Raw genomic sequence first — 17,353 nt, 5'->3', positions numbered from 1 at the left:
AAACATGGAAATACAATAAATAAATATATCATTTGTAGACAGAATACATACTAAGGCAATTTAATTCCTTCTAAATCTTGTAGATTAATTCTATTGAATATTCATCTTTTTCCTTATTTCTAATTTGTATGGTTTAAGTAATGTGAATATATGTTAAATACTAAAAATTTTTTTATAGGCTTTTGATAAAGTAATTAAATGCAAAAGGTAGGCTGGATTACAGAAGTTCATTCTATTCTATTTTTAAAAATGTTTTATTTTGAAAAATTTCCCCCCAAAATGTAAAAGATACAGAAAGATATAAATGTGTATGAATTACATTGCTTAGATTTAATAATTACAAATATCACACTATATTTTTATCATTTATAGTATTTTCAAAGTAAATTTAGACATCATAATGTGTTAATTCTACAAACTTTAGTTAGCTTCTTTGAAAAATATAGTTTCCTACATAACCATAATAACATTTCCATATATAATAAAATTGGCATGCATTCTTTAATGTTATCTAAAAAGGTAGCCTATTTCAAATTTACCTATATGTCCAATCAAGGTCTACATCTCACATTTAGTTATGTCTCCATTTTTATAATCTGAATAGTACTTTTCCTAAATGATTTCACCTCATGATTTTACCATTCCTTGACAATCATTGCTGTGTTCATTATTCAATTAAATTTTGAAAAATGGTGATTTCTAATTCTATCATTACTTCTGTATTTCGTAGGATGCGTTTTTCTGTGACAAAAAGTTGTCCCTCATCAACTGAAATCATCTGGTGACTCAGAAATATGACTTCTACTGGAAAATCAGCATAAATGTGTAATTATTCTCTTTAATTATAAACTTTCAGCTTAAGGATGTGGTATAATAGCTAACATTTTTTAAAAGGGCCTTTTTAATGCATTCTCTCCCTCTCTCACTCTCTGAACATGAAGACAGACTCATGGATTTTAATATACTTAATACATTTCAATCAAATTCAGTCATTATTATTATTAATGTTTTAATCTCAATCTTAGCTGACAGAAGCCCCATCATACTGTATTATGGGGCTTCTATGTTATCACAAATGCACAGAGTACATTAAAATTGTGACTATTAGATAAATTTCAAAACCATATCTAAAAACTAACTTATTTAATGTTCTTCAGTTATTTTAATTGTAGAGTTTTATGAAGGCATTGAAAGATTCAGTATTGTCCATTCATGATAATCACATTTTAACAACATACTTTAGGAGAAAAGCAATCATCATATATGATTTTAAAAATGCATGATTTTAAAAATGATACATTAAAATTGGGGGAATATTTTTAAAGTTTTAAAAATAATTTTAATCAAGCAGATGTATTTGAAAAAATTAATATCATAATAAATACAAAAACATGTAAAATAATATCTGTAGTTAACTAATAAGCTCCTCGAACCTTTTATGTATGATTTGGAAAAGAAAAGTGTCTCCTGATTTTCAGTTACCACATTTTAGTCACTTTTAGAAAGTAACACCGTACTGTTAATCATGAAGGAACATTAAAAATTACATCAAACACTGCCATCATTGAGTTTTTGTAATATGTATTTGCTAAATGATGTTTTTCTTTTATCTTTTCATTTTCCTCTCTCCTTCCCTCCCTCCTTCTTTTTCTTCCTCTTTCCCTCTCTCCCTCCTTCCTTCTCTTCCTCCTTCCCTCCCTACTCCTTCCCTTCTTCCCTCTTTCCAGTCTGCCTGCCTGCCTGCCTGCCTGCCTGCCTGCCTGCCTTCCTTCCTTCCTTCCTTCCTTCCTTCCTTCCTTCCTTCCTTCCTTCCTTCCTTCCTTCCTTCCTTCCTTCCTTCCATTTCAATAGATTTAGGAGATACAAGTAGTTTTTTGTCACATGGGCACATTGTACAGTGGTGATGTAAATGTTTTCTAGATCAAATTATATACATAAAATCCTTAGTCAGAAAATGTAGCATAAAATATAGCATGGTCTAAGAAACAACAGTGTTATTGGATGTCTGTATGAGAATAAACTTTCTTTTCTTATACAGTGAGTTAATGTCCTTAAAGAATTTTGGCAAAGATGACTTGAGATTACTGCCTTCAGTAAACCATAACATTTTGGATTAAATAAAATTCTGTTCCTCTTAAAGCCTACATAAACTCATGTCTCAAATTCTATTCAAAACTAGAATAAATGTTGAGATCATGTCTATGTATCATTAAAATATATTCTTAGATAAAAAACTAGAATAAATTATTTCTCTTCTATGAGGTCTGTGAATTATAATTATTTAAATTTTCATGGCAAAGAACAAGAAATTTTATCTAAGTTCAAGCTATTTTATGGGAGTCTTTATTTAAATAAAAGGGGAGGCATCTTCCCCCAAACACGCAAATGCACACATACACGCACACATATATATACCCTAAAATTGATATACATACTAAAATATAATATGTTATAGACACACACACAAACATACACAATCATTAACACCACCATACAGGAAGTTCTCCTTAAATGTTTCCAAAATACAGGTAATTAAATTACAAAAGAAAGATCTATATATCAATACAAGAATATTTATCTAAATGGATACAAATTAGCTCATTGGTTTATTTTTGTAAATGGAAGTTAAATGACCAAGAGAAGTTTGACACTAGCTTTTAAGAAGCCCTGAAGAGTAGGCCTTTGGTACTAAGTAGACATTCAGTAAATATATTGTGAACTGAATAAATGAATACATGTTTTCATTTTCTTCACTGTACTGTAATAAAATAGGATTTTTCTAATAGCAGATGAAAATTATAGCCTTAAATTCTTTGTACTTTATCCATCAATTAATCAAATTTCTATCAATTAATTTGATTTAATTTTAAAGTTTAAATTCAAACATCTGTGTTCTAGAAAGATGTCATTAACAAAGAAAATTCATATAATCACAAAACAGTTTTACTAAATATTTTTAATATTTTCTTCTGCCAAACACTTATGATTAGAAGAAAACATAAAATTGACTTCTGTTGCTTTCTCCCCAGTTTCCTTATTTGTAATTCAAGTATCTTGACTAGTCTTTTAGAAATCTTTGCCTATACCAAAGTCATGTCTTCTGTTGTTTCTGTGTCCTAGAAGCATTACAGTTTTAGGCTGTATTCTACCACTTAAAATTTATTTTTAAATGATATTTGAATGAAATAACTATAACTGTGTAATTCGCAAAGGAAAATTTCACAAATTTTAGATACACTCTCAAAAATGTAGTACGATTTTTATGCACTCCTTTTCTTCTTCTATAAAGTAGGATAATACTTGAACCAAACAGAATGGAAAAAAAATCCAAACTGTTCTTATTAGGGCAAAAAGCTTGCAGCACAGTGATCTGTCAAATGGAGAAATATTAAGAAAAGTATTATTAGAGATGGACACACATTTCTACTTTGGCTAAAGGCATAGATTTCTATATCTATGAAATTTTAAATAATATCCAATACCTAAAAATTAATAGTCAATTATACTCTCTGCCTCAGTAGACCGAATACAGATGGTTTCTCTTATTGAAATAGACATAATATGAAAAAACTTCCCTAAAGCTAAATTAAATGAAGTAACTAAATTGGTCATTTTTAAGTAAGAGACAACATTCCTTCATAGATTATATTAATATACTTATATGAATTTCCATGGAATCTATTATCCTGTCACAAACTTTAATTGAATTCTTTCTAAAACTTTTTTATTTTATATCTTATGTACAGATGTATAAATTTAATCCTTGCTCTCAAACTTTAATCTATGTCCTTTTGTCATTCCTGAAAAGATTCTCTAATTTTGAAGTTGATGAAACTCCATATTTTCCCTGGTTTGCAAAGTAATATTCTAATGGGTGAAATAATTATTTACTGTTAATATTAATGTAAAAAAATATATCCTTCAATTTAGAAAATAGTAGACTTTTTTCAATTATAAATGTGTTAAAAATCTCTACATTCTATTGCTGCCCATATTTTATTTATAAATAACACAGTAGGGTGAATAAGGAGTAACTTAAATTTGGCTACAAAATTTGCCTTATGTTGAGAAATTGTGACAGAGATATTTTATAAAAGTAATTACTACAATTTTAAAAGTAATCCTCATTTATATATTTGAATTTACTTTGAAAATTAATTCAGGAGCACATCAAATTCATTATATAGTGCTATAACTTAAAGACCTCCCCCTCTAAAGAAAATCCTTTTGTTTATTAGTCAGAAACCTAAGTACATAAGAATGTAAAATAAAGAATCAAAAGCCATATGTTATGCTTCCAAATCAGTACAATTGTTTTTTGGTTATCCCTAATATATAACCTAAAATCTGAAGTTTTTTTTTTTAGAAAACAAATAAGAAATATTACTAAGTGATTATATAATTATAATAAAGACTGGTAGCACAGATTGAGGTAAAATATCTCTGAAAATGACAAATAATTCTGAAAGCACCAGTTCAGAAAATCAAGACAACTTACACTTAACTCTATAAAATACTCAATTATGATTTTTAAGATTTAAAAATAATGAACTTTCTACTTTTGCTGCTATAGAGTACATAAATCATTATAGTCTCAGTGATATAGTAAGTAATTTAAAATTTTTATAGCTGTAAACATTTTTTCCTAGTAGGTTAGAATTGAAATTACATAAGATTTCCTGGTCATTTGCTTTATAAATTCAAACATCAACCTTCCTTATGAGAGCCTGTACAAAATGTTCTGATGCAAAATCCATTTGAAAAGAGTTTCTTGCTCATCCCTTGACCATCTGATTTTTCAGAAATCAGAATACCTTCCTCTATGTTTTATACACACTTCGAGTCCATGTTCAGACCAACAAATGCACATTTATTTCCCCAAAACATTAAAGTCAACTATAAATTACTTTATATAAAATACCATTGAAACCAAATTTGAACAGGCCTTAAAAAGATGACAAATCATAAAACTGCACTGTATATGATTTTTAATGCATTTCCTACTCCTATCTCCTTGCTGCCTTACACATTGCCTTCCATCACTGAATGGTCAAGGAACTCTATAATATGAAGAAATTTTTGCCACAAATCACAATGTATTTTATATTAATTATCACTGATAGTACAACTTGTCTTAATTTATTGTAATACAACTCATTAACTCTTAAAACCAAGGATTTAAAATTATATTTTTCAATGTTTTAATAACATTATACTATGTATATTTAATATATAAATTTAAAATGTAGCATTATCCAGTTGGAAAAGTATGCCATTAATTGCTATCTTCCTCCAAAATCTATTTTATCCTATAGCATATGTATAAATTTAGTATAATTATCTATTAATATAAATTATAAATTTTTGTGCCCCAATGTCTAAGCAAGGCAAATCTCAACCATGACTGAGTTATCAAAATAATTCAGTGGTCCTGACTGCCAAGTTGTGGTGCGGGGAGAGGAACTATACTAGAAAAATATAAAATATGAAACCATAAGAAAAAGTATTATTTTAATGATTTTTTAAAATAAGTTTGTGTGTATGGGCATACTAGGTTACAATGTAAACAGTATTGTATCTACAGCAAAAAAAAAATCATTAAAAGATACTATGTAGGAGAATTAAAGGAGATCTGTAGGAAAGATAGTTCTTTAGCTGTGATTATAAAATTAAAATACATTGAAGGCAACATAGTAATTCACAAATACTAACTCTCACGCTTTTGTAGATTACTAGGCATTAGACTCTAAAAATCTATGAATAAAACGTAGTGATTTCTCATATAGAAAATTTTATCAAGTTATTCAAATTGGATCTTGGCATTTGGGTGGGCTTCTTGTATTTCCTGATTGCCCAGTATTTTGAGTTCACTGACTCCCTGTTCTGAAGACCTAAAATAATAACATTCTCTTCAGGTCATAAGAAATCATTTAGTCAAAAAATTAACCTTCTATACATTCTTCGATAGTCCAGCCAAATTACTTCCTACCCTCTGGGGACAGCTCTTCTTTCAAGCTACTAATTACTCACTCCACACTGGGGTTCCTATCTCTTCTGTCCTTTTCCCTGTGTCACTGTTTTTTCTATGGGTCCCCTGAACACTATTACATACATTTTTTTCTCAAATGTTAAGTAAGTACATCAGGACTTTTATTAACCTATCAACTAATATCAACAATACTACCATGTAGCAATGATGTTACAAAAAAAAATGTAGTAAAGATGCTACAAAAAAGTAGTAAAGTAATAAAGTAGTAAAGAAGTTCCTAAAAAGGGAGAGGCCAACAACTCCTGAAAGAAGATTTCAATTACTTCCTACATTTATAATTATGAGAATTGTCAATTAGCTATTATTAATACTTCTTTCTTCCTTACACAGATCAATCTCTATCTATAGTTAGACATCTGTTTACAATGTTGATAGCTTTCCAAAGATTCTGTCCCAACATCCTAAATCAAAAAGTAAATTTAATTACTCCTTTTAGGTGTTCCCTGCACTAGGAAGCTCAAATATTTCCACATCATTCTTTGCCCATCCTGAAATGTGGGTAGGTCTATTCTCCATCTTCTCTTTCTTTAGGACTTGAATACTTCATAACCAATTTAGGACTTGATTAATGGCATTTTAAATAATAAATTATTATAAGGATGATATAAAACCACATTGAAACAGAAAGTATTTTTAACATTTTAATTTATTAAAGATCTACATTTCACCACTTTGCATCTCTAGAATCACAGAAACCTATACACACACAATAAAATAGTGTCTAATTCCTATTTCTAAGATTTTTTTTCTCATACATAAAACTGGGACAAAACAGTACATACTTCATAGGGCTCTTTTTCAAACTAACAAATAATAAATGAGGCCGGGCGTGGTGGCTCACGCCTGTAATCCTAGCACTCTGGGAGACTGAGGCAGGCGAATTGCTCAAGGTCAGGAATTTGAAACCAGCCTGAGCGAGACCCCATCTCTACTAAAAATAGAAAGAAATTAATTGACCAACTAAAATATATATATATACATATACATACATATATGTGTGTATATTTATATATATAAATATATATATATATATAATATATATAAATTAGCCGGGCATCATGGCGCATGCCTGTAGTCCCAGCTACTCAGGAGGCTGAGGCAGTAGGATTGCTTGAGCCCAGGAGATTGAGGTTGCTGTGAGCTAGGCTGATGCCACGGCACTCACTCTAGCCTGAGCAACAAAGTGAGACTGTCTCCAAAAAAAAAAGATTAAGGTATATAAAGTTCTTGGGACAATATATGGAACATAGTGAACACAATAAATGTGTTATCACTACAATTATTACTATTACTTTCACAATTGCTATCATTATCAACCTGATGTGGGAGGCCTATGGTACTCAATATATATTAAGGGGAAAAATATATTAGAATGAGACACATTTTTATTTAAATCCTGACTCCCTAAAAGAGAGATACTGGTGTTATGGAAGATATTTTATTATACTTCATGAGCTTCAGTTTCCTTATCTATAAAATGAGAATAAAAATAAATGATAGAATTTTTGTGGGAAATAAATTCTAAAATATAGGTAGAATAGCAGGTAAACAATAGGCATTTCTTGAATTTATTCTGCTCATCAGCTCCCACTCAAACCAAATAATAGCAATCTAAAATTGTTCCTCTGCATTATGCCAGTAATTTCATAACTTACACTAGGGAACAATGGTTTTATTCAGGTAAATAGCCTAAATTACTTCATGTACCATACACAGAAATGAAACCTGTCATTAAAATTAAAATACAAATAATTGATACACATGAAAAAGGAAAGGAACAACTTAAAACAAGAATGAAGAAATAAACATTTGATTATTTGTGACATTCTCCATGTCTTAAATTATAACTGTTAGTTGCCATTTACTTGACTTCCATTTCCCTTATTTTCCTTTAAAAATGATGTATCTTATTTTGTCATAGTACTTTCAGCTTTTACAAAGTCTATGCCTTGGTGTGCCCATAATTTTTAATATACTGGTAGATTCAATCATGTTGCCTATATATATATATATATATATAAATACTAATGACAAAAAATCTTAATTAACTTACCCATCTAAAGGTTTGATTACTGATCACTAATATTTTTCATATTTTAATAACTAATCTGCTTATGTAATTCTGCTAAAATGAAATTTAATTATTTTTACCTCACAATTTTCTCTTAATCTAAGATAAGGATGTATACCATTTTCTTTATAACACGTTTAATTTCTGTTTCAGTAATAGAAAGAGTGTGGAAAAATCAAACTAGATAACTTTACTCTAGATTGTGTATAAGTCTTCAAATTTCCCTGGCAAAAAAAAAAAAAAAGATTCTCCCAACTTTCTTTTCTTTCTGATTAATGCCTGATTTCTTTTGACAGGAGTTTCTCTTCTAAACTCTACCACATTGTCATTTGGCTCCACTAAAGATCATGAAGTAGTGTGCTAATACACTGCATGAAACTTAAGTAAGCTGGGTTCCCTGGAGCTCCTGTTCCCTACTAAGCACAGAAAATAACTTCAAGAGTTAAAATTAATTTTGTCTTTTTGAAAACCAAAAATTCTAAATAGACTTCCATTTGAATGTAGGTACTTTATAAGTACACTTGTTGGTATTATTCATAAATGGAATAGCACTTTAATAAAACAGAATAATTACTAATCATTGTCTAAAATCATATTAATTTTTCTACCTAAAAAATTATTTTTACATGACATAACATTTCCTGAGTAGATAAGCACTTACTTATCACTGATCAAGAAAATTAAGTAGTTCTTTAAGAACAGTAAAAAGATAGTTAACTCTAATTCATTACTCTCCTGATAGTGTCTTGTTTTTGTTAACAAATTACAAATAGCAAGTCTATTATACTTTAAAAGAAACTCTGCTTATGCAATTCTTTCTGTGCTGGCAAAAAAAATCATCTGAGGTCGGGCATGGTGGCTCATACCTGTAATCCTAGCACTCTGGGAGGCTGAGGTGAGAGGATCACTTGAGGTCACAGTTTGAGGTTGCAGTGAGCTATGATGATGCCACTGCACAATAGCCAGGTGACAGAGTTAGATTCTGTCTCAAAAAAAAAAAAAATCATTTGAAAGTTGACATGCAGCTATAGGCATATAGGGGGTCCAATAAAAATTAAAAACATTTTTAAAAGAATTGTAATAAGAGGAAGAAATATATATAATTAGCTGCATATGTGATATAGTTAATTATATCTCCATTAAACACCTTGCTTGAGCTATGGCCATTAATTTTTAAAACATTCATTATTCACAAACAACATCACTTATTTTCCTCAGTTTCTATTACAATGCTTGGCATAAGTAGGTCCTGAATAAATATTTGTTAAATGCATTCAGGGAGAAAAGAATGAGAAGGAGGTTAAAATCCATAGTGAATTTTGATAATTTTTAGCTAAATTATTAGTTAATTTTGAAAACTGGCTTATTTGTGGTATTTAGATCCCTATAAATTATTTATTCATTACATATTTATTGAGCAGCTACTATATAAAAGGCAGTGAGACAGACACTGAAGATATAGCAATAAACCAGACAGTCTGACCTTACTATTTTGGATATTATGATGCAGTAGGAAAAATAAGATATTGAGTATCTATTCTCATAATTTATTGTTTCATTATAATTATATCACGCATTTTGAAGGCAAAGTAAAAACTGTAAAGTGAGCATAAATAAGGCAGATATGATCAGGTTTGGGAAGTTAGAGAATTGCCTCCTGATAAAATTGTTATAGTGAACAATACATGGTAAGATGGAACAGGGACTGAAGCCACAGTGATCTTTCTTAAATGTGAATTGGATTATATCACTCCCTAAGAACAAAATCTACTTTCTTTACTGGAGCATATGCAAGGCTTTTCAAAACTCCTCTCTAATTCCACCTTACAATGCTTATCCTTCCCTCGAAAATCAGGCTACTAGCACATTAAACGATGTTTCCTTTCTTTAAGGCACTGTGCTCTCTCTTGCTTAAGGACTCATGAAGATGTCTAAAAAAACCCTTTGCCTTTTCAATTTTTGCCTAACTAAATTATCAACATCCTTTAAATCTCCAATTAGATGCTGCTTCTCTAAAGGACGTCTTCTCAATCTGATATTGGGATAGGTACCTCCTCTGCTATTCCATAGTTTCAGTATTTTTCATATCATTTTATCTATCTCTCAATATTGGAATTTTTATTTACTTTTCAATATCTCCTGTTAGGGTATAAATTTCATGATGGTATGTCTACAGTTTTAAATATTGATTGGTACATGTTTCCTGACATATTAGAAATGTTCATCCCATTTTATTCACTTCAACATGACAGCACTCTCTACTGGGGCAAATTTTAGACCATACTTACAGCATTACAAGAGGGTTATATCACATATATTTAATGACTGACTGAATGAGGTTAGAAATAAAGACCTTAAAAACGAAATGGATGATTGGATGTATCTTACAGTAGGGATAAAGTTAAAACAAACAGAAACTTTTGGGAGGTGAATCGTATTTTTTAAAGCAGATTTCATTTATTTATGCTCCATATTTATCAAAAATTGAATTTAAGATGGCTACATTCTGTTTCAGATTTCTTATATTTTCTAGTTCTTAGGCATCTAAAATGAGGCATCCTATATTCAATATAGAAAAGGTAATAAAAGATAACAGAAAAAATGACTTTAGAAAAATAATAGGTATATTATTAGGTGTATTAAAGTAGGTATATTAAAATACTTTTTAAAGTTTTTATAAAGTGTTCTAGCATTATTAGCAAAATTATTCAAGTTACACATAGAGCCAGCCATTACCAGGCTATAGTATATAGCCTAGTAAATGACAAAGTGTCATCAATTTTATTTTTAATTATTCAGTGTTTTTATTAAAAGTATTTAAAAGATATCAAAAGTTATAAGTAATAACATGAGAAAGATAAGAGTTTGCCCAAAACCACATTTGAACAAATGTTAAACTTTGATTTTATTAATTTCATATTTTTTGCTTTGAAAAAATAAATTTTTACAAATATCACTAAAGGTCACATCCCTTGCTCTATTCCATGGACATGCTCAAAACTAACTGCTATTTTAAAATTGGTGTGCACTTTTTATATTTTACTATATATATATATCTACACTTTTTCTATTAAAATAAGTGTTCTCAAGAAGTTAAAGCTTTCCACATTAAAAAAATATTATTCCATTAAAATGAGATTATCTTGAAAAAGATTAAGTTGGGGCATTAGTATTTCTGAATACAAAATAATAATTTGAATGAGTAGAAATAGCATTGACTTTCTGACCTATAATGATAAAATATGTTTCTAATAAAATATTTAAATCATTCCTGATAATTTTTATGTTTATAATATATACTCATTAGATTTTAATAGAAAACTTGTAAAACTGTAGCTAAATAAATATTTCCAACTATATGTGTTGAATGTTTATAAGGCTAACATTTTAATATAATCAACTTTTTTGCCTTAAATCCAGCTTAATTTTCATATAAAAGTCAAAATATTACAAACATATTTTAAGCAAATATAAAGTAAAACAATTCATAAGGCATTCAGAGGCACAAAATATCACAAATATAATAATATATTATTTAAGAGAAAAACAATGGCATAGTGGTGTATGCCTGAGTCCTAGCTATTCAGGAGGCTGATGCAGGATGATACAATGAGGATGTCCAAGGCTACAGTGAGCTATGATCACGCCACTGCACTTCAGCCTGTGTGACAGGGTAAGACCCTATCTCTAAATAAATTTTAAAAAAGAGCAAAACGATGTTCTTTCAGTTGGCAGTAATTATTGTGCTCTTAACTGCAGGCCAGAAATTCTACATTCAGACAGATTTTATATGAAAATCAAGTTAGATTCAGGGGGAAAATGTTGAAGGCTATTCTATTATACAAGATAGACTTCATGGAGCTTACATTGTTATGGGAAAATCATCAATTAACTAGTGCTAGCAAGAAAAGAATGGAGGATAAGGGGATAGAGAATGATGAATTGGGAAAATCATTTTAGGCTTGGTAATGCCTTTTCTGAGGACCTGACATTTAAGGAAAGGGTCGAATGATGCAAAAAGACACCATGTGAAAACCTTAGCAAGGAATACGTCAGAGAAAAGAACGAGTTTAAAGGCAAGTTCAAGGAATAGAGAAGAAAGCTGGTTGGAGCAGAGGGAAGAGCAGAGTCAAAGGTGATGAAGCTACAGAGGTGACAGCCTGGTCACTACCAGGACAATAGTATCTCCTTTGGATTTTGGTATAACAGTTAAAGAAAGCTTTTGCAGGTATTGAGCAAAATAGTGATATGATCTAATTTTAAAGGATCACTTGGCTACTGTGAGGATTATAGGGCAAGAAGCAGAAAGAAGAGAAACCAATTATCAGGGTACTGCTAGGCCAGGGCTAAGATAGTAGTGGTTAAAATATTAGGAAGTAGTCAGATTAAAGCTATATTTTGATAGTAGAAAGGGATCAAGGCTGACTCTCAGGTTTATTGCCTGCACAATGATATGGATTATTTTATTGTTGTTAAAAATATATAACAATAACACAGGACCCTGTCTGTTCCTATATAGTACTTCCATCAATAATTTATATGAACCTGCCAAGGGCACACCTAACACATTTATAAACAATTCAAAACAAAGAAATATTTTTAGCTCAATATAAGAAAGACTTTACCGGCATTCATAGTTACCTAGAGAGGGACTGGGAACCCTCCGTAATTAACAAGCTAATGGGACTATCTAAGCATAAATGGACTAGTCACACCACCAAATGGAAAGATGGAAGTTTAGTTTATATCTACGCCAATTCCCACATCATATGATTGAAGAAATGTATGCCCAGAGACACACAGAACCTTGTTAAGCATAAATTCAGCAGTGGAGCCAACATTTATAACTACCCAAAACAGTTGCGTATTAGAAAATTTCAGGTGCTAGGCCAAATGTTCCAGTTGTTTATATAATACAGTTTTTGAGTTAATCAATTCATTGAGATTTATGTCTTTTGGCTTCATTCACACATTTATGCGTTAAGCACCTTCAATATAAAAGGCACTGTGAGCTTCTTCATAAGATGTAATATTTAGAATATCTTCAAGTTATTCCATATTTATATAGTAATATATATATACATATATATATAATTTCTAGTTTAAGAAATTAAAATAGTGGCTCATGCCTGAAATCCAGCACTTTGGGAGGCCAAGGTGGGACAATCATTTGAAACCAGGAGTTTAAGACCAGCCCAGGCACCATAGTGAGACTCATTCTCTACAAAAAGAATTTTTCTAAAATTAGCCAGGTACGGTGGTGCACACCTGTAGTGTATGATGGTGCACACCCCTCCCATATTCGGCTGGGAGGCAGAAGCAAGAGGATTACTTAAGCCCAGGAGTTCAGGTTATAGTGAGCTATGATCATGCTGTGCCACTGGCTACATTCAAGCCTGAGCAACAGAGTGAGTGTCTAAAAAAAAAAAAAAGAAAAAAAAAAGAGAGGAAGATATTAGTATAAGGTATAAAGGTGTGCCCAAATTATCTTCATCTACACTAACTAGTATATTAGTTTATAAACTAATTCTCCAGGCAGTTAACACGACACTTAGCTCTGTCTTGAAAAATCTCTCCGAACGGTACTATTTTTTAAGGTATGGATACAGCAAAAACCACCATTAACATGAAAAATATCACATCTGCCATTAAAGATCTGTGTCTATCTATATCTCTCTACCTCTATTGTTGAAAGTCTAAAGACTATATTTCTCACTAATTAAATCAATATAAAGCAAAAGAAACCTGTGGCTCCTGTTCTCTATCTTTCTCAACTGCTTCAATTAATTTACAAATCTCAAAAAACTGTATTCCTGGCTCACAGCAGATTAACTCCAACAAAGTCATCCCCTTAAATCCAGATTAGGATGATGTTTTCATCTCATAGTGCCTGCAAATAAACCAAATAGCTTTTGCTTTCAAAGTTATCAACAGTTCAGAACAATAAGAACACAGAGAAAATTGTTTTATTAAAAAATCTTTGAAGAACTCAAATATTTCCCTCTCTTTATAACAATCCTCTCATCCAACCAACTCTCCCACTCAGTTGCCCCTAAATCTTGTTTTGATTAATTGACCCACTAAATTAATCATGGCTAGATACTGTGCAACACATAGAGCATATCCTGGAATATAAAAGGAAAAATGCTAAAAACTGAATGGAAAAAGTCGTGAAGACATATAATTTTACTCACTTGACCTCAGATGAGAACTAATTATAAACTATAAAAGTACACAAAATATGAGAAGTATGGGATATAAAATTCAAGCTTATAAACATTATATAGCTCAGTGCTTCATTTTGTCATACTCTATCATTGGTGAAAGAGTATGGTAAGTCTCTGTTGAAATATCTGAAACATTCTGCAAAACTCTGCGGTGATTCTGTTTTATTCCTATAATATAGATTAAAATAGGAATAAATAAGGTTATATTCACCTTTGGAATGGAATTACAATCCTGCTCCACATAATGATGTTTCAGTCAATAACTGGCTGCATATATGACAGTAGTCCACCCCCTATGATTATAATGGAGCTTCGTTATATAGGTGTACTATTTTTTTAAATCATTTACACCACATATTTAAGGTACCTTGTCTTACCACTGTGTTATAATTGCCTAGAATATTCTCTGCAGTAACATGCTGCCCAAGTGTGTAGCCTAGGAACAACAGGCTGTATCATGAAACCTAGTTGTTCCAGGGCTGTCGGGAAAATATCCAACCATTGTTAATATAACGAGAACTGTTGCTTGGCTGGATACTTTCCAGACATCCCTCATATAGTAGGCCATACCATCTAAGTTCATGAGTTCATGTAAGTACACTCTATGAGAGGGGTCCCCAACCTCTGCTAAGTTGTATAATTATTTCATTATATGTTACAATGTAATAATAGAAATAACGTACACAAAAATGTAATATGCTTGAAGCATCTTAAAACCTTCACTCCACTTCCCAGTCCATGGAAAATTTGTCTTCCATGAAAACAATCCCTGGTGCCAAAAAGGTTGGGGACTGCTGCTCTGTGATGCTCATACAATGGCAAAATCGCCTAATGATGCATGTCCCTTTGTTAAGCAATACATAACTGTATATGTAAACATATATATGAACTCATAGAAGAGAAAGTGCAGAAAAGCTGCCCTTAACTTACTTGTTTGAATGGTACTATGAACTTTGACAATTGCCCAAGATTGTATATCTCAAGACATATTATAAATTATTTTCTTAAATTTCATGAAATATATATGGGTTTGGGTAGAGACTACTAGATAGCTTAAAATCAATAATGAAATAATCAATAATTATGGAAAGTCAAATTAAAAACTTGAAATATTCCTGTATTTTTTCAAGAACTTGACATCTTTTATTAAATATTAAAGATACTAAAATCAATACAAACATAAGATCCATACAAAAGATGCAATATCAGTACAAACAAAAACTTTAAAAATAAGACAGTTATAAAATAACAGCAAGAGAGAAATATCAAAATAGGTTTTTCCCCTAGTAATCAACAATAGATAAAGATCTAGAAATATCTTCAAGACATCATAAGTTAATAAATCCTAGTTTGTAAGGTTTCTATCATAATGAACAGATAAACAGAAAAATAAAAAAGTAAACATTCTTCTCAGTGGGGTATATAATAAATAACACATATAAGAGTCCCTTGAACATAATGAGCATGCAATAAGTATTAATAAATAAGGTAAAATACTTAAGTGGCCAGATTTAAAATATCTGTATTCAAGGAAATCATTTACTTACATTCAAGTAACAGTTTCAAGAAAGTGCTAAACACATCTTAATGAATGTTATAAATTAAAGAAATGACCATAATTTATTTTTTTTAATTTCTGCAGATCCATTCATTATGTTCTTCTATAATATTTCATCAGTAGGGTGGGACATGTGGTAGAAGTCACCTTTTATAAATTTCAACGTAGGGGACCTACTTTTGTCCATTAATATTTCCTTAGTACTCAATTCCCTTCTCCTTCATTGTCCACAACTCCCTCCCAAATTCCAGAGATCCATTTATATGGAAATCAGTGTTTTGCAAAGCTAGATCTAATAATCCTAGGTTCTCAAAACCTTGTGTCCTTTCTCGTATCTCCATCCTTCTCCATGTTCTCCTATCTATTTATGGTGACCAAAATTTTGCATTTCATTTCCAGACTTTACTCTTAACTTTCTAAAACAAAAGGTGATCTCAAAAACTCTTTGTCTCCTATCCCATGCTTGTCCTAAGCCACCTACTGTGGGATTCTGCTGCTGCTACGTAGTCTCATGGACCACAATGAGCAACATAGAAAATTAAGACAAATAACAAATGATGTGGCTGTAATTGTGGACAAAGGTGCAAAGACACAAAGGCGCAAGGGCACACCGTATGCCAGGATGTCTGAATTGAAATAGCTTTAATAAAATGAGTTCCCTTGTTGAAAGAGTGCTCAAGATGCTCAATGGGTAAATAAGTGAGACAAGAGGGATGCATTGTGAGCAGGTATTAGAGCATGAGGAATAGGGTTCCAAGAATAAAGAAACAGAACCAGGGAAGACAAAAGCCTGGGCTTAGGTAAAACTTACCAAGGATGTCTGACACTTGACCCACTTCACATACAGTGTTGGTCTCAGAACAGAGTAGAAATCTGAGACTGCAGGATCTGCAGAAAGACAAGTAAAAACAAAGAGAGAGACAGAGAGAGAATAGGGAGAATGGAACTTATCTTGTCTCCCAGTTCTCTCTCTTGCAATATGCTTATCAATTTCTTGATAAAAGAATATGGATCAATCAGTTTTTCAAAAAAGGAAAAGAAAGAAAAAATGATATTTTTGGTAAATTCACTGAATTTTTCACTGATTTCTCAATATGATCTGTAGTCAGTATACCTATCATATTCAGATTTAGTAAGATGTAAGACAATTTTTGGAGAAAAAGTTGTTTCCATAATTGTGACTTTGGAAATATGAATCCTTATATGTGACCAGTACACATGTGCCAGTGCACATACACATTCCTACATTGCTTAGATATGTACTTACAAAGTTATTCCAATTAAATATCTTAAATTATGAGGTTCTGCAATGTGTAGGTAATCCATGATAAAATTCATTGCTCTTACAGCCTATAAGCTTACTATATTTAAAACATTCACTTATGGTAAATTAACACCAATTTCCTTTTTCTAATATCTGTGGAGATCATCACTCTTGTCAATCTCTA

The 17,353-nt window shown here is 30.9% G+C and overlaps 1 protein-coding gene across 7 annotated transcripts in view; it reads right to left on the bottom strand.

The window, feature by feature from the left end:
- EPHA6 (EPH receptor A6) overlaps positions 1–17,353 on the bottom strand; it is an 881,667-nt gene that overhangs the window by 769,502 nt on the left and 94,812 nt on the right. The window contains exon 3 of one of the 7 annotated variants that reach the window (XM_076001081.1): positions 16,717–16,793. The exons of the other annotated variants lie outside the window; for them this stretch is intronic. Within the exon in view, the coding sequence (XP_075857196.1) occupies positions 16,717–16,793 (77 nt within the window). The remainder of the gene's footprint in view (positions 1–16,716; positions 16,794–17,353) is intronic. 7 annotated transcript variants of the gene reach the window in all.

This window comes from Microcebus murinus, chromosome 1 (assembly GCF_040939455.1).
Source record: "Microcebus murinus isolate Inina chromosome 1, M.murinus_Inina_mat1.0, whole genome shotgun sequence".
NCBI classification, from domain to species: Eukaryota; Metazoa; Chordata; class Mammalia; order Primates; family Cheirogaleidae; genus Microcebus; species Microcebus murinus.
Note: the sequence above shows the minus strand (reverse complement) of the source record. Positions and strands in the feature narration are given on the sequence as shown.